At 40.1% G+C, this 27,633-nt stretch overlaps 1 protein-coding gene across 1 annotated transcript in view; it reads left to right on the top strand.

Annotated features, from left to right (window-relative positions):
• The window catches only part of TTN (titin), a gene marked incomplete at its 5' end in the record, with an annotated part of 127,906 nt that overhangs the window by 71,986 nt on the left and 28,287 nt on the right, over nt 1-27,633 (top strand). Inside the window, 20 exons of the mRNA XM_026075142.1 lie at nt 44-343; nt 676-978; nt 1,987-2,262; nt 2,376-2,675; nt 2,765-3,067; nt 3,303-3,602; nt 3,724-4,011; nt 4,104-4,400; nt 4,490-4,792; nt 4,878-5,183; nt 5,976-6,263; nt 6,370-6,660; nt 6,755-7,042; nt 7,206-7,796; nt 7,878-7,982; nt 8,449-8,646; nt 8,730-9,026; nt 9,140-9,727; nt 9,822-10,124; nt 10,237-27,342. Coding sequence (XP_025930927.1) covers nt 44-343; nt 676-978; nt 1,987-2,262; nt 2,376-2,675; nt 2,765-3,067; nt 3,303-3,602; nt 3,724-4,011; nt 4,104-4,400; nt 4,490-4,792; nt 4,878-5,183; nt 5,976-6,263; nt 6,370-6,660; nt 6,755-7,042; nt 7,206-7,796; nt 7,878-7,982; nt 8,449-8,646; nt 8,730-9,026; nt 9,140-9,727; nt 9,822-10,124; nt 10,237-27,342 — 23,031 coding nt within the window. The remainder of the gene's footprint in view (nt 1-43; nt 344-675; nt 979-1,986; nt 2,263-2,375; nt 2,676-2,764; nt 3,068-3,302; nt 3,603-3,723; nt 4,012-4,103; nt 4,401-4,489; nt 4,793-4,877; nt 5,184-5,975; nt 6,264-6,369; nt 6,661-6,754; nt 7,043-7,205; nt 7,797-7,877; nt 7,983-8,448; nt 8,647-8,729; nt 9,027-9,139; nt 9,728-9,821; nt 10,125-10,236; nt 27,343-27,633) is intronic.

A 27,633-nucleotide genomic window follows, 5' to 3' on the forward strand; every position in this document is an offset into this window, starting at 1 on the left:
GTTAAAGAAGAAAATATTAACATAAATTGAAATTTTTTTATAGATACTCCTGGACCTGTGGCAGACTTCAAGGTTTCAGATGTCACCAAGATGTCATGTCACCTTTCATGGGCACCTCCAGAGAATGATGGGGGTAGTCCAGTGACTCATTACATCCTGCAGAAACGTGAGGCTGACAGAAAGACCTGGGCAACAGTCACTGCAGAACTAAAGAAAACTAGTTTCCAAGTAGCTAATCTTGTACCTGGAAATGAGTACTTCTTTAGAGTAATAGCAGTAAATGAATATGGGTCAGGTGTTCCAAGTGACATACCAAAACCAATCCTAGCAACGGATCCCCTAAGTAAGTATGCATTTATGCATGTTTTATTGTTTTCCTCTAATTTTAATATGATTTTGCATTTTTTGAAAGCAGGTATTTCTAAGTCAGACAATGCTGCTAACCGCTCAATGTCAAACATAAATATTTCCATGTCAGTGTTCCCTGCATACAAATAACACAGTCTATGAATGTAGTACCTTTATAGTCATTCATAATTTTGCTCTTTTCAGTATTTTCCTTGTTGAGATAGCATGTATAGCATCCAGTTTTCTTAGTAATTTAACCAATATTCAATAGTCAAGTTCTTGGAAATTCAATGTTTAATGTGTTTCCTTTTTTTCTCCCTTGTAAAGGTGAACCTGATCCACCTAGAAAACTTGAAGTTACTGAAATTACAAAGAACAGTGCTACTTTAGGCTGGCTGCCACCACTGCGTGATGGAGGCTCTAAAGTTGATGGGTACATTGTTAGCTACAAAGAAGATGAACAACCAGCAGATCGCTGGACACAATATTCAATCGTTAAAGATCTGTCCATTGTTGTAGCTGGTCTGAAAGAGGGAAAGAAATACAAGTTTAGAGTGGCAGCTAGAAATGCTGTAGGAGTRAGTTTGCCGAGAGAAACTGAAGGAGTATTTGAAATTAAAGAACAGCTCAGTAAGTATCTGATTAAATACTACCTATGTTAAAATAAACTGTTTTAATAATGAAATGAGCGAGAATGTTAGTTCTTAGACTGAGTCCCAGTAAGCCAGCTCCTTTATGAAGTTATCTAGAGGATTATGGTTAACAGTACTGAATACTTTTAACAGGTCAGAAAGGATGAGGGTTGAACACTAATTCAGAATCATTAAAGAATTTTGGAGTATGGTTTCAGTTGAGGGCAAATGGAACCAGAAGGTAGGAACTAAAGAGAAATAATAAATATATTCAATGAACTTAAAATGAGAGACAAAAAGAATCAGCTCAGGAGTTCAAGAGATAAATGGGGCCAAAATTAGGAGCTGTTTTAAGGTAACAGAAATGAAATTGTTTATGTTGTAAAGTCAGTAAAAAATGTGAACAGAGAGGGAGGAAGGACAGGTTGAACTAATTAAGGGCTAGGATCCTTGAGGCACAAGAAGGCCTAGGGTTAAGGGGCAGATTTGGGGACGACTGGAAAGAATTTGTGCAGATGAAGAAGTGGGAGAAGGGGTTCTACTTGAAGAATAATTCAAAGGTAGTAAAAAGATTGACTGTGTAAGTGGGTTTAGTTCAGTGAAAACTTCAGTCTTTTTGCAAGACAGACATAAAAGAGGGGAAAAGCAAGGCAGCACTATAAGACAGGAACTTTTTCAAACATAGAGTGGGCAATGACAGGTTCCAGATGTAAAGAAGAATTGTGTGTGATGCATAAATAGTGTGCTAGTCTCTACATAAATACGTGAGAAGGTAATCCAAACTCAAAAATATTCTCCTGTAACTGGTATCAGAATGCAAAAGTAAAACTGGAGCAGATATTGCCCACTGCAGAACCCCAAGTTGTCCATAAGTGGAACCTAAATTAAAAATTATTGCATCAGTCCTACTGGTAACACCACTTTAGGTAGAAGCAGAGGACTTTTGCATGAAGAAATAAGAAAAATATGAAGTTGAATTTATATGTCTGTGTGTGCTTTTTTCCAGTCCCACCTAAGATCCTGATGCCTGATCATGTTCACATTAAAGCTGGAAAGAAACTGAGAATTGAAGCTCATGTGTACGGGAAGCCTCAGCCAGTCTGTAAATGGATGAAAGGAGACCAAGATGTACTAACATCCAGTCGCCTTGCTGTACATAAAGCAGAAAAATCTTCTGTCCTTATCATTAAGGATGTGACTAGAAAAGACACTGATTTTTACACTCTTACTGCAGAAAACAGCTCTGGCACTGACAGTCAGAAAATCAGAGTGATAGTCATGGGTACGTTTCATTTTATTACTTTTAAACCCAGACTTATACAAAACTAGTTTTAGTAAATTCCACTGTTTGCCATTTTCTTACATCCCTTTTTCTTAATGTATATCTATGTGCAGATAAGCCAGGTCCGCCACAGCCTCCCTTTGACATTTCTGAAATTGATGCTGATGCTTGCACTCTTGCATGGCATATACCTCTTGAAGATGGTGGCAGTAACATTACAAACTATGTAGTTGAGAAATGTGATGTAAGCCGAGGGGACTGGGTAACAGCTTTAGCTTCTGTTACAAAGACAAGTTGCAGAATTGGAAAACTGATTCCTGGAGAAGAGTATATGTTCCGTGTTCGTGCTGAAAATCGTTTTGGGATTTCTGAGCCACTTACATCTGGCAAGATGATTGCAAGGTTCCCCTTTGGTATGTCAGTATTTTAGAGCAGCATTTCTCTTTTTAGTCTCCTAGCAAGAAAGCATGCGATTGATATCCATCCTTATATTTCCCTCTAGATGTTCCTAGTGAGCCGAAGAATGCACGTATTACCAAGGTCAATAAGGACTGCATTTTTGTTGCCTGGGATAAACCAGATAGTGATGGAGGCAGTCCAATCACTGGTTATCTCATTGAGCGTAAAGAAAGGAACAGTTTACTCTGGGTGAAGGCTAATGACACAGCTGTGCGCTCCACAGAGTACCCTTGTGTGGGGCTGATTGAAGGTCTTGAGTATACTTTCAGAATTTATGCACTGAACAGAGCTGGAGCAAGTAAACCTAGCAAACCAACTGAGTTTGTCACAGCAAGGACACCAGTCGGTAAGCCAAACACACTAATAGTTTGCAACAAACTCCTGTTATTATGGTTAGTTTAAATATATATGCAACTCCATAATCTTCAATTTGCCCATACGTTTATGTTTTCATGTCTACCATAAGTGCACTGTGAGTGCTCTGTGTGTAGATATGCTGTAAATAAGATCCATTAAAGCCATTTTTTTATTCATCAGATTTTTTGGCAAAACAGACTATAACATAATCTTATTTGGCTTAGATCCCCCTGGGAAACCTGAAGTTATTGATGTCACTAAGAGTACTGTATCACTGGTATGGACAAAACCAAAGCATGATGGTGGTAGCAAACTTATTGGCTACTTTGTTGAAGCTTGCAAATTACCTGGTGATAAGTGGGTCCGGTGCAATACAACTCCTCATCAAATACCTCTAGAAGAGTACACTGCTACAGATTTGGAAGAGAATGCTCAGTATCAATTTAGAGCAATTGCCAAGACAGCAGTTAACATTAGCCGACCTTCAGAACCTTCTGATCCAGTGACCATTCATCCAGAAAATGGTGAGAAATGTAACAATATTTGAGAACTCTGATAAGAGTCTGTGCATTTTTAACTAGTACTCATGTGAAGAGTTAGATGTTTATTTCTCACTAGTTTAACTTTTGTGTTGTTTCCTTTCAGTTCCTCCCAGAATAGAGTTGGATGTATCTATGCAATCACAGCTTACAGTAAAAGCTGGAACTAACGTGCGTCTGGAGGCAAAAGTATATGGCAAGCCTATGCCAACAATTACCTGGAAGAAAGAAGGAGAAGTTTTAAAACCATCCGAAGGTGTTAAGATCACAACTAAGAGAAACCTTGCTACAGTTGAGTTGTTCAGTGTTAACAGGAAGCAAACGGGAGACTATACTATTACTGCTGAAAATGCAAGTGGATCAAAGTCGGCAAACATTAAGCTTAAAGTCCTTGGTAAGCTAAAGACTGTCTGTTAATAAATACATTTATAGTTAAACGATATAGCAAGAGCTAGATCTATAAGAATGTGATCTTAATTCTTCCAGATAAGCCTGGTCCTCCAGCCTCCGTTAAAATCAAACATATGTATGCAGATCGTGCAATGCTTTCTTGGGAGCCTCCTCTGGAAGATGGAGGTTCAGAAATTACTAACTACATTGTTGACAAACGTGAAACAAGCAGACCAAACTGGGCCCAAGTTACTGCCAATGTACCAATTACAAGCTGCACGGTGGAGAAACTAATAGAAGGACATGAGTACCAGTTCCGCATATGTGCTGAAAATAAATACGGTGTTGGAGACCCTATCTTCACTGAACCAGCAGTCGCTAAGAATCCATATGGTAAGTGTTTTGCAGTATAGCTTCATGAATCATTGCTTTTTTGTGTATGCTTATGAATGTGAACATAACTTTCAAATAAATCTTCACAGATGTACCCGGACCTTGTGATCCACCGATAATTAGTAATATAACAAAAGACTTTATGACTGTTAGCTGGAAGCCCCCAGCTAGTGATGGTGGGTCCCCAATAACTGGTTATATACTTGAGAAGCGTGAAACTAAGACTCTTAACTGGACAAAAGTAAACAGGAAGCCTGTCATTGAAAGAACTGTTAAGGCCACTGGACTCCAAGAAGGAACAGAATATGAGTTCCGGGTAACAGCACTGAATAAGGCCGGACCTGGCAAGCCTAGCGCACCATCTAAAGCAGCATATGCTCGTGATCCTCAATGTAAGCTAAAAGTAATGTCTCAGCTGGTATGTCCAAATATTTTTGTACAACATTTTATGATTAACTTTGCTATTTCAATTCTCAGATCCTCCTGGCCCACCTGCCTTCCCGAAGGTGGTTGATACTACCCGTAATTCAATAAGCCTGTCATGGAGCAAACCAGCATATGATGGTGGAAGCCCTATTATTGGTTATCTAGTAGAAGTAAAAAGAGCTGACACAGACAACTGGGTCAGATGCAATCTACCCAAGAACTTACAGGATACGCAATTTGTGGTAACGGGACTGATGGAGGATACAGAGTACCAGTTCCGCATTTATGCTGTCAATAAGATTGGATACAGTGATCCAAGTGATGTTCCTGATAAACACACTGCCAAAGACATTTTAAGTATGTTTACTGAAAACAATTTAACTTGCTGACTTTTAATTCATAGGATGGGTTCTGAAGGAAGGGTTTGCCACAGATGAGAGAAGAAGATTAATTTAGAATGTGGCATTTCTCAAAAACTATTGGTTAAAAGTGGCTAATTTGAAAAAGAATGGGGCAAAATTGAATAGAATCTGAATATGGTGTCTGCTTCTTTTACTTGCATGCCAGATGCATTCACCTCTTATTTTGGGCCTTCAAGAATTTTTTCTATCTCTAATCTTACAATCAGATTTTTCAGACCTCTCTCCCATTCTTAAAACTTTCAGTCTTATTCAGACCTTCTAAAGCATTTGGAGCTGAGATTACTATATTAAGCATCTATGTGGCACACTATTTAATTTAATTGTATGGCACTTATTCCTTAATAGCCATGCTGCCTACTCTATGTGCTTTGCTGTATGTACAAAAGCATTGCTTCACAGAGCTGTCTTGATTCAGGATATGGGGAACTGTCTAGGAGGTTTTGAAACTCCTTTGAATTATGGAGGAACTGGGAGACTTCTTCATATAATAAGAAATGTAAGTAGTGGCAAAGGCAGAAAAGAAGGAAGAGAAGTTAGTGCAAAAAAACCCCAGGTTTACAAATGATCTTGAAATGGGAATCAGGTTGCTAACTAACATCACCATGGACATGAGAGCAAGTTAGTTAATCTAGTGAAATGACAGTAAACAAAGTCTTCTTGTCACAGTAATTTTAGTGATATTCTTAAAGATGTTGTTTTAACTGCATGCTTTTTGCTATACACACAGTTCCTCCTGAGGGAGAACTTGATGCAGAACTAAGGAAAGTCCTTGTGTTGCGTGCTGGAGTCACAATGAGGCTTTATGTGCCAGTAAGAGGACGTCCACCTCCAAAGATTACATGGTCTAAAGTGGATGCCAACCTAAGAGATAGACAAGGATTAGACATCAAGTCAACTGATTTTGATACCTTCCTGCGTTGTGAAAATGTAAACAAATATGATGCTGGAAAATATGTCCTAAGTCTGGAGAATAGCTGTGGCAAGAAGGCATACACCATTGTTGTAAAAGTACTTGGTAAGTGTCAGAGTTTCCCCCAGTCTGATATATTTTTTCAATTTTTAACCAATAATTTTTTGTATTTTGTTTACTAAATCAAATGAGGGGGGTTGTATTCATCTAGATACTCCAGGCCCTCCTATTAACCTGGTTGTAAAAGAAGCATCTAAGGATTCTGCCTTCATTACATGGGAGCCTCCACTAATAGATGGTGGCAGTCCAGTCAAAAATTACATCGTTGAAAAACGTGATGCAGAAAGAAAGTCATGGTCCACAGTAACAACAGAGTGTCCAAAGACAAGCTGCAGGATAACTAACTTAGAAGAAGGCAAATCTTACTTCTTCAGGGTTTTTGCTGAAAATGAATATGGTATTGGTGACCCCTGTGAAACTCGTGATGCTGTTAAAGCTTCTGGTAAGAAAAAATAATCTATTTCTCCTACTTTGCTACTCACATAATTTTATTTTTTAACTTAAATGGACACTTACTATGCTTTTCTTCCTTCTAGAAACGCCTGGGCCAGTTGTGGATCTAAAAGCTTCAGCTGTAACAAAATCATCATGCAATTTAGCATGGAAAAAACCTATCAGTGACGGTGGAAGCCGTATTTTTGCATATGTTGTTGAGGTTCTGACTAGTGAAGATAAATGGCAAGAAGTTATGCGAGCAAAGAACCTCCATTTTTCAATGAGGGACCTAAAAGAAGGACAGGAATACACTTTTAGAGTGATGGCCCAAAATGATGCTGGATATGGAACTCCAACCGAGCTCACAATTGTTGCAAGAGATGACATTGGTAAGAAGCAACTTAAGATCATTCATTCACTCAGTCATTTATCCAAATTATACTGATTTTATGCTTAGCATCATTATTATGCATACATACAAATCAGGTGCCTTTAAAACAGCATCTGAATTTTAACACAGAGTTGAGTAATTGGTTATTTCTATTTTTGCAGTGGCACCTGATCTTGATTTAAGAGATCTACCTGATTTGTGCTATGTAGCTAAAGAAGGTAGCAATTTCCGTCTTAAAATACCCATTAAAGGCAAGCCTGTCCCAACTGTAACTTGGAAGAAAGGTGAAGACCAGGCACTTACTGAGAGTGGAAGAGTGGCATTTGAATCTACAGCAGTTAACACCACACTTTTAGTACGTGACTGCCAGAAAGCTGATGCTGGAAAGTACACAATCACTCTGAAGAACATTGCTGGCAGTAAGGAAGGCACTATTTCTGTAAAAGTTGTTGGCAAACCTGGCATACCAACAGGTCCAGTGAAATTTGAAGAAGTCACAGCTGATGCCATAACCTTAAAGTGGGGTCCTCCAAAAGATGATGGTGGTTCAGAAATCACTAACTATGTCCTAGAGAAGAGAGATAATGTAAACAATAAGTGGGTTACTTGTGCTTCTGCGGTCCAGAAAACTACATTTAGAGTTACAAGACTTCATGAAGGAAATGAATATACATTCAGGATCAGGGCTGAAAATAAATATGGAGTAGGTGAAGGTCTTAAATCTGATCCTGTCATTGCAAAACATCCATTTGGTAAGTATATATTATCATTTTTAAGCTTTAAAATAATGTTTTAGGAGTGATATTTATTTTTTCATTTTTTATATTGTTTAGATGTGCCAGATGCTCCTCCACCTCCCAATATCGTTGATGTTCGGCATGATTCTGTAGCTTTAACTTGGACTGACCCCAGAAGAACTGGAGGCTCACCAATCACAGGTATATCCCCAAAAGCCTCCTTAGTATTTCCCCTCTTAATAGTTCTTCCTCCCTTTCAAAGAGTAACATAAAACTATGAGATGTTTATGCTTTAAATCGATTGATTGATTGATTGATTGAACTGTTTTACTTCCTGTTCTTTATTTATGCTGAACTTTTTTAAAGGTTTAACTTTAAAGTCAGTAACTGAGAAACAATATTTTTGCACACATAGCTGAAACACCTAAAGAAAGAACAACAAACCCATCTACATTACTTTAAAATTAACAATTTACATTTACAAACTATATAATTACAAACATCTGTAATGTATATTCACATCCATTTCTTAATCTGTTTTCATTGTCACTCCAGCACGGTTCCTATGTGACAATGCCATATAGGCACAATGGTGTTTCACAAAGCTATGGTACATGAAGATTTCTACAAAACCCCCATATTTTACATCTTACCTTTTATCTTTTAGGTTATCACATTGAAGTCAAAGAAAGAAATAGTCTTCTATGGAAAAGAGCCAATAAAACTCCAATAAGGATGAAAGATTTCAGAGTGACAGGGTTAACTGAAGGTCTGGAATATGAATTCAGAGTAATGGCAATCAATCTGGCTGGAGTAGGTAAACCAAGTCTGCCATCTGAACCAGTTGTGGCACTTGATCCTATTGGTGAGTCATCAGGAGAACACAAATAAAAATTCTCAGGGTTGAAATCACTGTTGTCTGACCATGGCTTATTATTTTTTCTTTAGATCCTCCTGGGAAACCTGAAGTTATCAATGTAACCAGGAACTCAGTAACACTCATTTGGACAGAACCAAAATATGATGGTGGACATAAGTTAATTGGGTACATTGTTGAAAAACGAGATTTGCCTTCAAAGACTTGGACAAAGGCTAATCATGTGAATGTTCCAGATTGTGCATTTACTGTAACTGACCTTACTGAAGGTGCCAAGTATGAGTTCAGAATTAGAGCAAAGAACACTGCAGGAGCTATCAGTCCTCCATCAGAATCCACAGACACCATAATATGCAAGGATGAGTATGGTATGTAGATGGCATTAAGAACTGAAGGATTTTATTTGAATTATTAATACCAAATGCTTTTTTTTACTATGTTCTTGTTAAAACAATCCTGGGTTTTCGGTTTGCTTTTACAGAGGCACCAACTATTGTTATTGATCCTACACTGAAGGAGGGTTTAACAGTGAAAGCAGGAGACACCATCACGGTGTCTGCTATTAGCATCCGTGGCAAGCCACTTCCAACTTCATCATGGTCCAAAGCTGGAAAAGATTTTAGACCTTCAGAGGTTGTGCACATTGAAACAACACCAACTTCTTCGACTCTAAGCATCAAATACGCAGCCAGAAAAGATTCTGGCGAATACACAATCACTGCAACCAATCCTTTTGGTACTAAACAGGAGAGCATACATGTGAAAGTTTTAGATGTTCCAGGACCTCCAGGGCCTATTGAGATCAGTAACGTTTCAGCAGAAAAAGCCACTCTTACATGGTCACCTCCTGCAGAAGATGGTGGATCACCAATCAAATCATATGTTCTTGAAAAGAGAGAAACCAGCCGCCTGCTCTGGACATTAGTTGCTGAAAATATTGAGAGCTGTAGACATGTTGTTAGCAAGCTCATCCAAGGAAATGAGTATGTTTTCCGTGTCTCAGCAGTCAATCAGTATGGCAAGGGTGAACCAGTACAATCAGAACCAGTTAAAATGGTGGATAGATTTGGTAAGCAGAACAAGATAAAATGTGCAAGTGTGTTTTTATTAATTTTAAAGACTTGATTTTTGCCTTAACTTTGTACTTTTTTCTTCCTTATCAGGTCCCCCAGGCCCTCCTGGAAAACCAGAAGTAACAAATGTGACTAAAAATACTGCAACAGTTACCTGGAAAAGACCAGTAGATGATGGTGGAAGTGAAATCACAGGTTACTATGTGGAGAGGAAAGAAAAGAAAGGTTTAAGATGGGTCAGAGCAACAAAGAAACCGGTTTCAGATCTAAGATGCAAAGTAACTGGGCTCCTGGAAGGAAATGAATATGAATTCCGTGTCAGTGCAGAAAACAGAGCAGGAGTTGGACCACCAAGTGATGCTTCAAACTCAGTCATATGCAAGGATGTTGCATGTTAGTATCATGCCTTTCTTTTACCAAAGTTCATACAAACAGTAAGAGTTACTTCCTCTATAATATAATTATCTAACATAATGTGGTATTTTATCTTTTCCTCACTTTTCAGACCCGCCAGGTCCACCTGCAAATTCAAGAGTGACTGATACTACAAAGACAAGTGCATCTTTAGCCTGGGGCAAGCCTCACTATGATGGTGGACTTGACATCATTGGCTATATAGTGGAGCATCAAAAGGAAGGAGAAGAAGAATGGGTAAAAGACACAACAGGGACTGCTTTAAGAATCACTCAGTTTGTTGTTGCTCATCTGCAGCCAGGAGCCAAATACAATTTCAGAATCTCTGCCATGAATGCTGTAGGTGTTGGTGAACCAGCAATAATTCCAAGTGTTGAAATCAAAGACCGGGAAGAAATTCCTGACTTTGAATTAGACGCTGAGTTGAGAAGAACACTTGTTGTTAGAGCTGGACTAACTATTCGGATTTTTGTGCCAATTAAAGGACGTCCAACTCCAGAAGTCACATGGACAAAAGATGATGTTTCACTCAAAGGACGTGCCAGCATTGAAAACACAGACTCTTTTACACTCTTGATTGTCACAGAATGCACCAGATATGATGCAGGAAAATATATAATGACTCTTGAAAATGCTGCTGGCAAGAAGACTGGCTTCGTAAATGTAAAAGTTTTGGATACTCCAGGTCCACCAGTAAACCTTAAGCCTAGAGAAATAACCAAAGACAGCATCACCCTCCAATGGGATATGCCTCTGATAGATGGTGGTTCACGTATAACAAACTACATTGTTGAGAAACGTGAATCAACTCGGAAAGCATATTCAACAGTCACAACCAACTGCCAGAAGTGTTCTCTAAGAATTCCTAACTTGGCTGAGGGGTGTGAATACTATTTCAGAGTGCTGGCTGAAAATGAGTTTGGTATTGGTGAACCAGCTGAAACTGCAGAACCAGTAAGAGCTTCTGAGGCACCATCACCGCCTGAGAGCCTCCATATTATGGATGTAACACGGAACTCAGTTAGCCTGGCTTGGCCAAAACCAGAACATGATGGTGGTAGCAAGATCACTGGGTATGTAATTGAAGCCCAGAGGAAAGGTTCCAACCAGTGGGCACACATCACAACAGTGAAAACACTGGACTGTGTAGTGAAGAATCTGACTGAAAATGAAGAGTATACTTTCCAGGTTATGGCAGTTAACAGCGCTGGAAGGAGTGCCCCAAGAGAAAGCAGGCCAGTTATTATCAAAGAGCAAACAATGCTTCCAGAGTTTGACCTCCGTGGTATCTACCAGAAAACAGTCATTGCCAAAGCTGGTGACAATATCAAGATTGAAATCCCTGTGCTTGGTCGTCCAAGACCAACTGTGACTTGGAAGAAAGAAGACCAGATACTTAAGCAAACACAAAGGGTTAATTATGAAAATACTGCAACTGCAACCATATTAAACATCAATGAATGTATACGAAGTGATAGTGGCCAATACCCACTGTCAGCTAAAAATATTGTTGGAGAAGTTAGTGAAGTTATCACAGTTCAAGTTCACGACTTACCTGGGCCTCCTACTGGACCAATTAAATTTGATGAAATTTCATCTGACTTCATAACATTCTCATGGCAGCCTCCTTTGAATGATGGAGGTGTACCAATAAGTAACTATGTTGTAGAAATGCGTCAAACTGACAGTACCACATGGACTGAACTGGCAACCACAGTGATACGTACCATGTTTAAAGCCACTCGTCTTACTACTGGAGTTGAGTATCAGTTCCGTGTTAAAGCTCAAAACAGATATGGAATTGGTCCAGCCATTACTTCAGAGTCAATAGTTGCCAACTATCCATTTAAGGTACCTGGGCCTCCTGGTACTCCTCAGGTGATTGCAGTCACGAAAGAAACCATGACCATTAGCTGGAATGAGCCAGTTACTGATGGTGGAAGCCCAATTCTGGGTTATCATGTTGAAAGAAAAGAACGAAATAGCATTCTTTGGCAGACTGTAAGTAAAATGCTAGTATCAGGCAATATCTTTAAATCAACTGGACTTACTGATGGCATTGCGTATGAATTCCGTGTTATAGCAGAAAATTTGGCTGGTAAAAGTAAACCAAGCAAGCCATCTGAACCTGTCTTTGCTTTAGACCCAATAGATCCACCTGGTAAGCCAGTTCCTCTGAACATTACAAGACATGCAGTGACACTGAAGTGGACTAAACCAGAATATAATGGAGGTTTTAAGATAACCGGCTACATTGTTGAAAAAAGAGACCTTCCTAATGGCCGTTGGCTGAAAGCTAATTTCAGCAATATACTAGAGACTGAATTCACTGTAAGTGGTTTGACAGAAGATGCTGCATATGAATTCCGTGTGATTGCCAGGAATGCTGGTGGTGCTGTTAGTCAGCCCTCTGAGCCATCAGATGCCATAACATGTAGAGATGACATTGAAGCACCAAAGATAAGGGTGGATGCTAAATACAAAGACACTTTAGTACTGAAAGCAGGTGAAGTTTTCAGACTGGAGGCTGATGTTTCAGGTCGCCCTCCACCAACTATGACATGGACAAAAGGAGAAAAAGAACTTGAAGACACAGCAAAATTAGAAATAAAAATAGCAGATTTCTCTACTGTTCTTATTAACAAAGATTCTTCAAGAAGAGATGGTGGTGCCTATACACTTACTGCATCTAATCCTGGTGGCTTTGCCAAGCATATCTTCAATGTTAAGGTTCTTGATAGACCTGGTCCCCCAGAAGGGCCTTTGGCTGTGTCTGAAGTCACTGCAGAAAAATGTGTGCTGTCATGGTTACCTCCACTGGATGATGGAGGTGCAAAAATTGACCATTATGTGGTTGAAAAACGTGAAACCAGTAGATTGGCATGGACAACTGTAGCCACAGAAGTTCCATTAACTAAACTGAAGGTTACTAAACTGTTGAAGGGCAATGAGTATGTATTCCGTGTTATGGCTGTTAACAAATACGGCATTGGTGAGCCTCTGGAATCAGAGCCTGTTCTTGCAGTAAATCCATATGTGCCACCTGATCCACCTAAAACACCTGAAGTTACAGCAATTACAAAAGATTCTATGGTTGTCTGCTGGGGCCACCCCGATTCGGATGGTGGGAGCCCAATAACTAACTATATTGTGGAACGTCGTGACAGAGCTGGTCTACGCTGGGTGAAATGTAACAAACGGGTTGTTACTGACTTACGTTATAAAGTGTCTGGACTGACAGAAGGCCATGAATATGAATACAGGGTCATGGCTGAAAATGCTGCAGGACTCAGTGAGCCAAGCCCAACCAGTCCATTCTATAAAGCTTGTGATACTGTATTTAAGCCTGGTCCCCCAGGTAATCCTCGTGTTTTGGATAGCAGCAAGTCCTCAATTACAATAGCATGGAACAAACCAATATATGATGGTGGTTCCGAAATCACAGGTTACATGGTTGAGATAGCACTACCTGAAGAAGATGAGTGGAAGATTGTAACTCCACCAGTAGGTCTAAAAGCCACTTCCTTTACCATCACTGACCTGAAAGAAAATCAAGAGTATAAGATCCGGATATATGCTATGAACTCTGAAGGTCTAGGAGAACCTGCTCTTGTTCCTGGAACTCCAAAAGCTGAAGAGAGAGTGCTGCCTCCAGAGATTGAACTCGATGCAGAGCTACGTAAAGTTGTCACTATCCGAGCCTGCTGTACTCTAAGGCTCTTTGTCCCAATTAAAGGAAGACCAGTGCCTGAAGTAAAATGGACAAGAGAACATGGAGCATCTTTGGATAGAGCAAGCATTGAATCAACAAGCTCTTATACTTTACTTATTGTTGAAAATGTAAATAGATTTGATAGTGGCAAATACATACTGACAATCGAAAACAGTTCAGGAAGTAAGTCAGCATTTGTGAATGTCAGAGTTCTTGATACCCCTGGGGCACCTCAGGATTTGAAAATAAAGGAAGTTACAAAATCATCAGTTACACTCACATGGGAGCCTCCTCTCATAGATGGTGGCTCTAAAATAAAAAATTATATCGTTGAAAAGCGTGAGTCAACAAGAAAAGCTTATTCAACTGTTAATGCCAATTGCCACAAGACTAGCTGGAAAGTTGATGCACTGCAAGAAGGCTGCAACTATTACTTCAGAGTCCTAGCTGAAAATGAATATGGAATAGGCCTTCCAGTTGAAACTTCAGAGTCAGTAAAAGTATCAGAAAGACCACTTCCACCAGGGAAAATAACTTTGTTGGATGTGACAAGAAACAGCGTTTCCTTGTCTTGGGAAAAACCTGAACATGATGGTGGTAGCAGAATTCTGGGCTACATTGTAGAAATGCAAAGCAAAGGTAGTGAAAAGTGGTCAACTTGTGCGACAGTAAAAGTTACTGAAGCCACTATCACAGGATTGATCCAAGGTGAAGAATACACCTTCCGTGTTTCAGCTCAGAATGAAAAAGGTATTAGTGATCCTCGCCAGCTCGGTATACCAGTTGTGGCAAAAGATCTTGTGATTCCACCAGCTTTCAAACTACTGTTTACCACTTTCAGTGTTCTAGCAGGAGAGGACTTAAAGGTTGATGTTCCTTTTGTTGGTCGACCAAAACCAGCAGTGTTTTGGCATAAAGATAACATTGCATTGAAGCAGACTACAAGAGTAAATGCAGAAAGTTCAGAAAACAACACACTGCTAACAATAAAAGAAGCATGTAAAGATGATGTGGGAGCATATTTGGTTAAACTTACAAACTCTGCAGGTGAAGCAACTGAGACCCTAAATATTGTTGTCCTTGACAAACCAGGACCTCCAACTGGACCGGTAAAAGTAGATGAAGTAACAGCAGATAGTATTACTATTTCCTGGGAACCACCAAAGTATGATGGTGGCAGCTCTATCAATAATTATATTGTAGAAAAGCGGGACACTTCTACCACATCTTGGCAGATCGTGTCAGCTACTGTTGCAAGAACAACCATAAAAGCATGTCGATTAAAGACTGGCTGCGAATATCAGTTCAGAGTCGCAGCTGAGAACAGATATGGAAAGAGCACCTACCTCATTTCTGAGCCAATCATAGCCCAATACCCATACAAAGTTCCTGGTCCACCTGGAACACCTTTTGTAACAACTGTGTCAAAAGACAGTATGGTGGTACAATGGAATGAACCAGTCAATGATGGTGGTAGCAAGATCATCGGCTACCACTTGGAGCGCAAAGAAAGAAATAGCATTCTATGGTCTAAACTGAATAAAACACCTATTCCAGATACTAAATTTAAGACAAGTGGCCTTGAGGAAGGTCTTGAATATGAGTTCAGAGTTTATGCAGAAAACATAGTGGGCATTGGAAAGGCAAGTAGAGCATCTGAATGCTATACTGCACATGACCCATGTGACCCTCCAGGTCGTCCAGAACCTATTATTGTCACAAGAAGCTCAGTAACACTTCAGTGGAAGAAACCTGTATATGATGGTGGAAGCAAAATCACAGGTTATGTTGTTGAAAAAAAGGAGCTACCAGATGGTCGCTGGATGAAAGCAAGTTTTACAAATGTCATTGATACCCAATTTGAAGTAACTGGCCTCAYTGAAAACCAGAGGTACGAGTTCCGTGTTATAGCACGAAATGCTGCAGGTGTTTTCAGTGAACCATCTGAGAGCTCAGGGGCAATTACAGCAAGAGATGAAGTAGAACCACCTCAGATAAGTATGGATCCAAAATACAAAGACATTATCATAGTACATGCTGGCGAGTCATTCAAGCTTGATGCTGATGTTCATGGCAAACCAATACCTTCCATTCAGTGGCTAAAAGGTGATCATGAGCTGACAAATACTGCTCGCATGGAAATAAAAAGTACTGATTTTGCAACAAGCCTTAGTGTAAAGGAAGCCATTAGAGTTGACAGTGGTCAGTATGTATTACTGGCAAAGAATGTTGCAGGTGAAAAGAAAGTTCCTGTTAATGTCAAAGTTCTCGATAGGCCTGGACCGCCTGAAGGACCTGTTGAAATTACAGGCGTTACTGCTGAAAAATGCATGTTGGCCTGGAAACCTCCACTACAAGATGGTGGTAGTGATATTTCACATTATGTTGTAGAAAAAAGAGAAACCAGTCGCTTGGTTTGGACTGTTGTTGATTCAAATGTGCAAACCCTTAACTGCAAAGTTACCAAACTTTTAGAAGGAAATGAATATGTTTTCCGCATCATGGCAGTAAATAAATATGGTGTTGGTGAACCTCTTGAATCTGAACCGGTACTTGCAAAGAACCCATTTGTAGTGCCACTTCCACCAAAGGCCCCAGAAGTCACAGCCATTACCAAGGATTCTATGATAGTTGTATGGGAAAGACCAGCTTCAGATGGTGGTAGTGAAATCCTAGGCTATGTCCTTGAAAAACGAGATAAGGAAGGTATTCGCTGGACAAGATGTAACAAACGCTTGATAAGTGAACTGCGATACAGAGTGACTGGGCTTATAGAAAATCATGATTACGAGTACAGAGTTTCAGCTGAAAATGCTGCTGGTCTTAGTGAACCAAGCCTACCTTCCACTTACTATAAGGCATGTGATCCTATTTACAAGCCAGGTCCACCCAATAATCCTAAGGTTGTGGATGTTACAAGATCTTCAGTTTTCCTTTCATGGGGTAAACCTATCTATGATGGTGGCTCGGAAATTCAGGGATACATTGTGGAAAAATGTGATGTAAGTGATGGTGAATGGTCAATTTGTACCCCTCCAACCGGAATTAAAACCACTCATATGGAAGTAGAAAAATTAGTAGAAAAACACGAATACAAGTTCCGTATCTGTGCTGTTAACAGAGCAGGAGTTGGAGAGCATGCGGATGTTCCTGGTTCTGTTATCGTTGAAGAAAAGATGGAACCACCAGACCTTGACCTTGACATGGAATTAAGGAAGATTGTAAATGTAAGGGCAGGTGGTTCCTTAAGACTGTTTGTTCCTATCAGAGGTCGTCCAACACCTGAAGTAAAATGGGGTAAAATGGATGGTGAGATCAGAGAGGCAGCTATTATCGATACCACTAGCAGCTTTACTTCCCTTGTTCTAGACAATGTTAACAGATTTGATACTGGAAAATATACTCTGACTTTAGAAAACAGCAGTGGAACAAAGTCTGCCTTTGTCAGTGTAAGAGTATTGGATACCCCAAGTGCACCTGTTAATTTAAAAATCAGAGAGATCACTAAAGACTCTGTTTCACTTTCATGGGAGCCTCCTCTCTTGGATGGTGGAGCAAAAATAAAGAACTACATTATTGAAAAGCGTGAAGCAACAAGAAAGGCATACGCAGCCATTGCAACAAACTGCCACAAGACTTCATGGAAAGTAGATCAACTTCAGGAGGGCTGCTATTACTTCTTTAGAATCTCTGCTGAAAATGAATATGGAATCGGCCTCCCTGCAGAAACCAGTGACCCAATTAAAGTTGCTGAAGCGCCACAGCCTCCTGGGAAAATAACAGTGGACGATGTCACAAGAAACAGTGTCTCACTAAGCTGGGCAAAACCTGAACATGATGGTGGCAGCAAAATCATACAATACATTGTTGAAATGCAAGTAAAGGGCAGTGAGAAATGGTCAGAGTGTGCTCGCGTAAAAACACTTGAAGCAGTTATTACTAACCTAACTCAAGGGGAAGAATATCTTTTTAGAGTAATGGCTGTAAATGAAAAGGGTAAGAGCGATCCTAGAGCACTTGCAGTTCCAATAGTCGCCAAAGACCTGGTAATTGAACCTGATGTAAGACCTGCTTTTCATAGTTATAGTATCCAAGTGGGACAAGATCTGAAAGTAGAAGTACCAGTTAAAGGTCGACCTAAACCAACTGTTACCTGGGTAAAAGATGGCCAGCCATTAAGGCAGACAACCAGAGTCAATGTTAGCGATTTGACTGACCTGACTATATTGAATATTAAAGAAACTAGCAAAGAGGACAGTGGCACATACGAAATCACAGTGGCTAATGTTGTTGGGCAAAAGTCTGCCTCTGTTGAAGTTATAACTCTAGACAAACCTGACCCTCCAGTGGGGCCTGTGAAGTTTGATGAAATAAGTGCAGAAAGTATTACAATATCATGGAATCCCCCAGCATACACAGGTGGCTGCCAAATCACCAACTATGTTGTTCATAAGAGAGATACAACAACCACTGTATGGGAAACAGTCTCAGCTACTGTTGCAAGAACTACTCTGAAAGTGGCTAAACTGAAAACCGGTTCAGAGTATCAGTTCAGAATATTTGCTGAGAACAGATACGGGCAGAGCTTTGCTTTGGAATCTGCACCAGTTGTAGCACAGTACCCCTACAAAGAACCAGGACCTCCTGGCACCCCATTTGTGACAACTGTTACGAAAGACTCCATGGTTGTACAGTGGCATGAACCAATAAATGATGGTGGCAGTAGAGTTTTGGGCTACCATCTTGAGAGAAAGGAGAAAAACAGCATTTTATGGACTAAAGTAAACAAGACTATTATTCAGGACACAAGTTTTAAGACAACTAACCTTGAAGAAGGAATAGAATACGAATATAGAGTTTCAGCAGAAAATATTGTTGGTGTTGGCAAAACAAGTAAAGTTTCTGAGTGCTATGTAGCTCGTGACCCATGTGATCCTCCAGGACGCCCAGAAGCTATAATAATAAAAAGGAGCTCTATCACTCTGCAGTGGACCAAACCAGAATATGATGGCGGTAGTAAGATTACTGGTTACATTGTAGAGAAACGTGACTTACCAGATGGTCGCTGGATGAAAGCTAGCTTCACAAATATCATTGAAACTCAGTTCACTGTAACAGGGCTTACTGAAGACCAAAGATATGAATTTAGAGTAATTGCAAAGAATGCTGCAGGTGCAATAAGCAAACCTTCTGACAGTACAGGACCAATAACAGCAAGGGATGAAGTTGAACTTCCACGAATTTCAATGGATCCAAAGTACAAAGATACAATTGTTGTAAATGCTGGTGAAACATTCAGACTTGAGGCTGATGTTCATGGAAAGCCACTACCAACAATTAAGTGGTACAAAGGAGATAAAGAACTTGAAGAAACTGCTAGATGTGAAATAAAGAACACAGATTTCAGTGCATTAATGATTGTAAAAGATGCTATTAGAGTTGATGGTGGACAGTACATTTTAGAAGCCTCTAATGTTGCAGGGACAAAGACAGTACCAGTAAATGTAAAAGTCCTGGACAGGCCAGGACCTCCACAAGGCCCAGTGCAAGTGACAGGAGTTACAGCTGAAAAATGTTCATTGGCATGGGCTCCTCCTCTTCATGATGGTGGCAGTGATATTTCTCATTACGTTGTAGAGAAGAGAGAAACTAGTCGCCTAGCATGGACTGTTGTTGTTTCAGAGGTTGTACCTACAATGCTGAAAGTAACAAAACTCTTGGAAGGAAATGAATACGTTTTCCGTATTATGGCAGTTAACAAATACGGGATTGGTGAGCCATTAGAATCTGTGCCAGTAATGATGAAAAATCCTTTTGTAGTCCCTGGTCCACCAAAGGCCTTAGAAATTACTAACATCACAAAGGATTCTATGACTGTCTGCTGGAGCCGACCAGATAGCGATGGAGGCAGTGAAATCATTGGTTACATTGTAGAAAAGAGAGACCGAACAGGCATCAGATGGATAAAATGTAATAAACGCCGAATTACAGATCTTCGATTAAGAGTTACAGGATTAACAGAGGATCATGAGTATGAATTCAGAGTTTCTGCTGAAAATGCTGCTGGAGTGGGTGAACCAAGCCAAGTTTCTCCTTACTTTAAAGCTTGTGATCCCATGTTCAAGCCTGGTCCACCTACAAATGCTCATGTTGTGGATACCACCAAAAGTTCAGTTATACTTGGTTGGAGTAAACCTATTTATGATGGTGGTTCTGAGATCCAGGGATACCTTGTAGAAATCTGCAAAGCAGATGAAGATGAATGGTCACTTGTTACTCCACAGACAGGTGTGCGTGCCACTCGATTTGAAATCACAAAGCTTACTGAACATCAAGAATATAAACTACGAGTATGTGCCCTCAACAAGGTTGGTGTAGGAGAGGCTGCATCCATTCCTGGTACTATAAAACCAGAAGATAAACTTGAAGTTCCAGAACTTGATATTGATTCAGAGCTAAGGAAAGGCATAGTGGTTAGAGCTGGTGGGTCTGCTAGGATTCACATACCATTCAGGGGCCGACCAACACCTGACATCACATGGTCTCGAGAAGAAGGTGAATTCACAGAGAAAGTTCAAATCGATAAAGGCATAAACTACACACAACTCTCAATTGACAACTGTGATAGAAATGATGCTGGAAAGTATATTCTTAAGTTGGAGAACAGCAGTGGTTCTAAAACTGCATTCGTTACAGTAAAAGTCTTGGACACACCAGGACCACCACAAAACTTAGCAGTAAAGGATATAAAGAAAGATTCTGCCATATTATCTTGGGAACCACCAATTATTGATGGTGGTGCAAAGGTAAAGAACTATGTAATAGACAAGCGTGAGTCAACCAGGAAGGCATTTGCAAATGTAAGTGCTAAGTGTGGCAAGACAAGCTTTAAAGTTGAAAATCTTACAGAAGGAGCAATTTATTACTTCAGAGTTATGGCTGAAAATGAATTTGGAATTGGTGTTCCAGCTGAAACCACAGATGCTGTCAAAGCCTCAGAGCCACCTCTGCCTCCTGGGAAAGTAACACTCACAGATGTGACTCAGCGAAGTGCATCGCTTATGTGGGAAAAACCTGAACATGATGGAGGTAGCAGAATTTTGGGATATATTGTTGAAATGCAGCCTAAAGGAACAGAAAAATGGAGTGTTGTTAGTGAGACCAAAGCATGCAATGCAGTTGTGTCTGGTCTGAGTCCAGGACAGGAATATCAGTTCCATGTGATTGCCTACAATGAAAAAGGCAAAAGTGATCCCAGAGCACTTGGAGTTCCTGTGATAGCTAAAGATTTGACAATTGAGCCAAGTTTCAAGCTGATGTTTAATACATACAGTGTACAGGCTGGAGAAGATCTAAAAGTAGAAGTACCATTTATAGGTAGACCCAAACCTACTATTACTTGGACAAAAGATGACCAGCCGCTTAAACAGACAACCAGATTGCATATTCAGGATACATCAGCATCAACTATCTTACATATTAAAGAAAGCAACAAAGATGACTTTGGTAAATACACAGTAACAGCATCGAACACAGCTGGTACAGCAACAGAGCATCTGAGCATAATTGTACTGGAAAAGCCTGGCCCACCACGAGGACCTGTCCTCTTTGATGAAGTTAGTGCAGACTTTGTTGTTTTATCATGGGATCCACCTGATTATACTGGTGGCTGTCAGATAAGCAACTATATAGTGGAAAAGCGTGACACAAGCACTACCACATGGAGTATTGTTTCAGCAACTGTTGCAAGGACAACTATCAAAGCAACAAAGCTTAAAACAGGTTCTGAATACCAGTTCAGGATTTCTGCTGAAAACAGATATGGGAAGAGCTCTCCTTTGGATTCTAAACCTGTTGTTGTGCAATACCCATATAAGGTGCCAGGGCCACCTGGAACTCCATWTGTAACAGCAGCTTCCAAGGACCATATGATCGTACAATGGAATGAACCAGTTAATGATGGAGGAAGCAAAGTTCTTGGCTATCACCTTGAACGTAAAGATAAGAACAGCATTCTTTGGACAAAACAGAACAAGTCACTCATTCCAGACACCAAATATAAAACAGATGGCCTTGAAGAAGGTCTTGAATATGAGTTCAGAGTTTCTGCTGAAAACATTGTTGGCATTGGCAAAGTCAGCAAAGTCTCAGAATTGTATGTTGCCCGAGATCCATGTGACCCACCTGGCCACCCAGAGGCCATTGTTGTTACAAGAAATAATGTCACACTGAAGTGGAAAAAACCAGAATATGATGGTGGAAGCAAAATAACAGGATATATTGTAGAAAAGAAAGAACTACCAGATGGTCGTTGGATGAAAGCCAGCTTTACCAATGTGTTGGAAACAGAATTTACAGTTAGTGGTCTTGTTGAAGACCAACGATACGAATTTAGAGTAATTGCAAGGAATGCAGCTGGTTGCTTGAGTGAACCATCTGAAAGCACAGGGCCCATTACTGCCAGAGATGAAATTGAAGCACCAGGGGCTTCACTGGATCCTAAATATAAAGATGTCATTGTTGTTCATGCTGGAGAAACTTTTGTTCTTGAAGCTGATATCCATGGCAAACCTATTCCTGACATCACATGGTCAAAAGATGGTAAAGACATTGAAGAAGCAACTGCAAGAATGGAAATTAAATCTACCATTCAGAAAACAACTCTTACTGTCAAAGACTGTATAAGAGTAGATGGAGGTCACTATACTCTTAACCTCAGAAATGTTGGTGGCACAAAATCTATACCAATCACTGTAAAAGTGCTTGACAGACCAGGACCCCCAGAAGGACCTTTGAAGGTTACAGGTGTCACTGCAGAAAAATGCTACTTGGCATGGGCTCCACCTTTACATGATGGTGGTTCTAATATCTCACATTATATCATTGAGAAGAGAGAGACAAGCAGGCTTTCATGGACACAAGTAGCTACAGATGTGCAGGCTCTTAACCACAAAGTAACCAGACTCCTTGCAGGCAATGAGTACATTTTCCGTATAATGGCAGTGAACAAATATGGAACTGGAGAGCCCTTGGAATCTGAGCCAATTGTGGCTCGTAATCCATACAAACCCCCTAGTCCTCCTTCAACACCTGAAGTTTCAGCAATCACAAAAGATTCTATGGTTGTAACATGGGGTCGCCCAGAAGACAATGGGGGAGCTGAAATTGAAGGTTACATACTTGAAAAACGAGATAAAGATGGTATCCGGTGGACCAAATGCAATAAGAAAAGGCTGACAGACTTGCGATTCAGAGTAACAGGTCTTAGTGATGGGCATTTCTATGAATTTAGAGTTTCTGCTGAAAATGCTGCTGGTGTAGGGCAACCCAGTGAGCCATCCATTTTCTATCGTGCCTGTGATGTACTGTACCCGCCAGGCCCACCAAGCAATCCAAAGGTTACAGATACTTCCAGGTCATCAGTTTCCCTTGCCTGGAGTAAGCCCATTTATGATGGTGGTGCTCCTGTTAAGGGATATGTAGTAGAAGTAAAAGAAGCTTCTGCTGATGAATGGACTACCTGCACACCACCAACAGGACTACAAGGAAAACAGTTCACTGTAACAAAACTTAAAGAGAACCAGGAGTATAACTTCCGAATCTGTGCCATTAACTCAGAAGGAGTAGGAGAACCAGCTATTATACCTGGTACAGTCATTGCAGCTGATAAGATTGAACCTCCTGAAATTGAACTTGATGCAGATCTCAGAAAAGTAGTCACTGTACGTGCCAGTGGTACATTACGTCTGTTTGTCACCATCAAAGGAAGACCAGAACCTGAAGTTAAATGGGAAAAAGCAGAAGGAACAATCAGTGATCGAGCTCAGATTGAAGTCACTGGTTCCTATACAATGCTGGTCATTGACAATGTGAATAGATTTGATAGTGGTAGATACAATCTGACTTTAGAGAACAACAGTGGCAAAAAATCAGCTTTTGTTAATGTCAGAGTGCTTGATACACCTAGCGCACCTGTAAACTTGACAATCAGAGAAGTGAAGAAAGATTTTGTAACATTAGCCTGGGAACCACCACTTATTGATGGTGGAGCTAAAATTACCAACTATATAGTTGAAAAGAGAGAATCCACAAGAAAGGCATATGCTACAGTTACCAACAACTGCACTAAGAATTCCTTCAAAATTACTCAACTACAAGAAGGATGTAGTTATTACTTCCGTGTTTTAGCTGTAAATGAATATGGGGCAGGCTTACCAGCAGAAACACCTGACCCAGTTAAGGTTTCTGAACCACCTTCCCCACCTGCAAAGGTAATTCTTGTAGATGTGACTCATAACTCTGCTTCAATTAAATGGGAAAAGCCAGAGAGTGATGGTGGCAGTAAAATTACTGGTTATATAGTCGAAATGCAAACTAAAGGAAGTATAAAATGGAGTGCATGTACCCAAGTGAAAACATTAGAAGCAACAATAACAGGCCTAAGTATGGGAGAAGAGTACAGTTTCAGAGTGATTGCTGTTAATGAAAAAGGAAAAAGTGATCCAAGAGAACTTGGTGTCCCAGTCATTGCAAAAGATATTGAAATCCCTCCTTCTGCTGAGCTCCTTTTCAACACATTCAGTGTGAAAGCTGGAGATGATCTTAAGATTGATGTGCCATTCAGAGGGCGGCCTCTTCCAACTGTTAGCTGGAAGAAGGATGGTAATCCCTTAAAAGAGACAACCAGGGTAAATGTTCACACCTCAAAGACTTCAACTTCGCTATCCATCAAGGAAGCTTTAAATGAAGATTTGGGACATTATGAATTGCACCTTTCAAATAGTGCTGGATCAACAACAGCTTCTTTAACTGTAGTTGTCCTTGACAGACCAGGACCACCAACAGATGTGCATATCGATGAAGTTAGTGCTGATAGTATAACGCTGTCTTGGAAACCTCCAGAATATGATGGTGGGTGCCATATTAGCAATTACATTGTGGAGAAGCGAGAAACTACCACAACGACATGGGATGTAGTATCTGCAGCAGTTGCAAGAACATCAATTAAAGTATCTCGACTGACCACTGGATCTGAATATCAGTTCCGTATTTGTGCAGAAAACCGCTATGGGAAGAGTACTTGTGCTAGTTCTCCCTCTRTTGTGGCAGAGTATCCATTTAAGCCTCCAGGACCACCTGGAACTCCTCATGTGGCAAATGCAACTAAAGCTTTCATGATTGTAACCTGGCAGGTACCAGTTAATGATGGCGGTAGCAGAGTACTAGGATATCACCTGGAGTGTAAAGAACGAAGCAGCATTCTTTGGACAAAAGTCAACAAAAGCCTTATACTTGATACACAGATGAAAGTTACAGGTCTTGATGAAGGACTGCTATATGAATATCGTGTGTATGCTGAAAACATTGCAGGAATAGGCAAATGCAGTAAATCATGTGAACCAGTTGCTGCAAGAGATCCGTGTGATCCTCCTGGTCAACCAGAAGTTACTAATATTACAAGAACCTGTGTCTCACTGAAATGGACTAAACCAGAATATGATGGTGGAGCTAAAGTAACAGGATATATTATTGAACGCAGAGAGCTACCAGATGGTCGTTGGCTAAAGTGTAATTTTACTAATGTACAAGAAACATACTTTGATGTAGGTGGACTTACAGAAGACCAACGATATGAATTCCATGTGATTGCAAAGAATGCTGCTGGACTTTTTAGTGAGCCATCTGAATCAACTGGGCCTGTGACTGTAAAAGATGATGTAGAGGCTCCAAGAATTATGATGGATGTCAAATTCAGGGATGTTGTAGTTGTGAAAGCTGGAGAAGTGTTTAAAGTCAATGCTGATATTGCAGGACGGCCAATACCAGTGGTTTCATGGACAAAGGACGGCAAGGAACTAGAGGGAAAAGCTAGAGTTGAAATATCCTCAACAGACCACACTACTGCAATAACTATTAAGGACTGTATTCGATGTGATTCAGGACAGTATGTACTAACATTACAAAATGTTGCAGGAACAAGATCTTTGGCAATTAATTGCAAAGTACTTGATAGACCTGGTCCACCTGCAGGCCCATTAGAAATAAATGGCCTTACTGCTGAAAAGTGCCATTTATCATGGGGACCCCCTCAGGAAAATGGTGGTGCAGATATTGATTATTATATTGTAGAAAAACGTGAGACCAGCAGAATTGCATGGACACTTTGTGAAGGAGAGCTTAGAACAACATCCTGTAAAGTGACAAAATTACTTAAGGGTAATGAGTATATTTTTAGGGTGATGGGAGTTAACAAATATGGCGTTGGTGAGCCTCTGGAAAGTATTGCCATCAAGGCCCTAGATCCATTTACAGTTCCAAGTCCACCTACATCTTTAGAGATCACTAGTGTGAGCAAAGATTCTATGACTCTGTGCTGGGCAAGACCTGAGAGTGATGGAGGCAATCAAATCTCTGGCTATGTAATTGAAAGACGTGAGAAAACTAGTCTAAGATGGATCCGTGTAAACAAAAAACCAGTTTATGATTTAAGAGTGAAATCATCTGGTCTTCGTGAAGGATGTGAATATGAATTCCGGGTTTATGCAGAAAATGCTGCCGGTCTCAGTCCTCCAAGTGAAACAACACCACTGATTCGGGCAGAAGATCCAGTCTTCTTGCCATCTCCACCATCTAAACCTAAGATTATGGATTCTACAAGATCAAATATCACAATTGGGTGGACAAAGCCACTGTTTGATGGAGGTGCTCCCGTAACTGCATACACAGTTGAATACAAGAAAACTGATGAAACTGACTGGTCAACCGCTATTCAAAACTTAAGAGGTACAGAATACACCATAACTGGGTTAATATCAGGCTCTGAATATGTCTTTAGAGTAAAATCCATCAACAAAGTTGGTGTCAGTGAACCGAGTGATGTCTCAGAACCTCAGGTGGCAAAGGAAAGAGAAGAAGAACCTGCCTTTGATATTGACAGCGAAATGCGGAAGACTTTAATTGTAAAGGCTGGTGGATCATTCACAATGACTGTTCCTTTCAGAGGCAAACCAATTCCAAACGTAACATGGAATAAACCAGAAACTGATCTCCGTACACGAGCAAGCATCGATACTTCAGATAATTGCACATCTCTTACTATTGAAAAAGCAACAAGAAATGATTCTGGAAAATACACATTAACATTACAAAATATCCTGAACACAGCCACCTTGACTTTAGTTGTCAAAGTTCTTGATACTCCTGGGCCACCATCTAATATTGCTGCAAAAGATGTAACTAAAGAATCTGCTGTGCTATCTTGGGATGTTCCTGAAAATGATGGTGGAGCACCTGTAAAGAACTATGTTATTGAAAAACGAGAAGCTAGCAAAAAGGCATGGGTCACTGTGACAAACAATTGTCATCGCCTTTCATACAAGGTAACTGACTTGCAAGAAGGTGCCATTTACTACTTTCGAGTTTCTGGAGAAAATGAGTACGGTGTTGGAGTGCCCACTGAGACCAAGGAGGGAACTAAAATAACAGGTATGTTTCACTAAGAAAAATATTTGGTAATATTTAGTTACATGAAGTAATACATGTTTTAAAATGTTTACTTCAAAATAATATTAAAATGTTCTGTTTACAATAAGCAAGATGAGTTTGTGGTAGGTAGCTCTGTAGTTTTACAGATGAAAAAGAGCTAAGTAATAGCTTGAATTTTAAATTTCGTTTGCATTTTACCTAGAATGTTTCTAATATACGAATTCATTGAAACCACATTTCCTCAATTCACATGGCATTCCTGTGTAATCAGCTAACATAAAAAAGAAATAC

Source organism: Apteryx rowi, unplaced genomic scaffold (genome assembly GCF_003343035.1).
Source record: "Apteryx rowi isolate R43461 unplaced genomic scaffold, aptRow1 scaffold_110, whole genome shotgun sequence".
Taxonomy (NCBI): domain Eukaryota; kingdom Metazoa; phylum Chordata; class Aves; order Apterygiformes; family Apterygidae; genus Apteryx; species Apteryx rowi.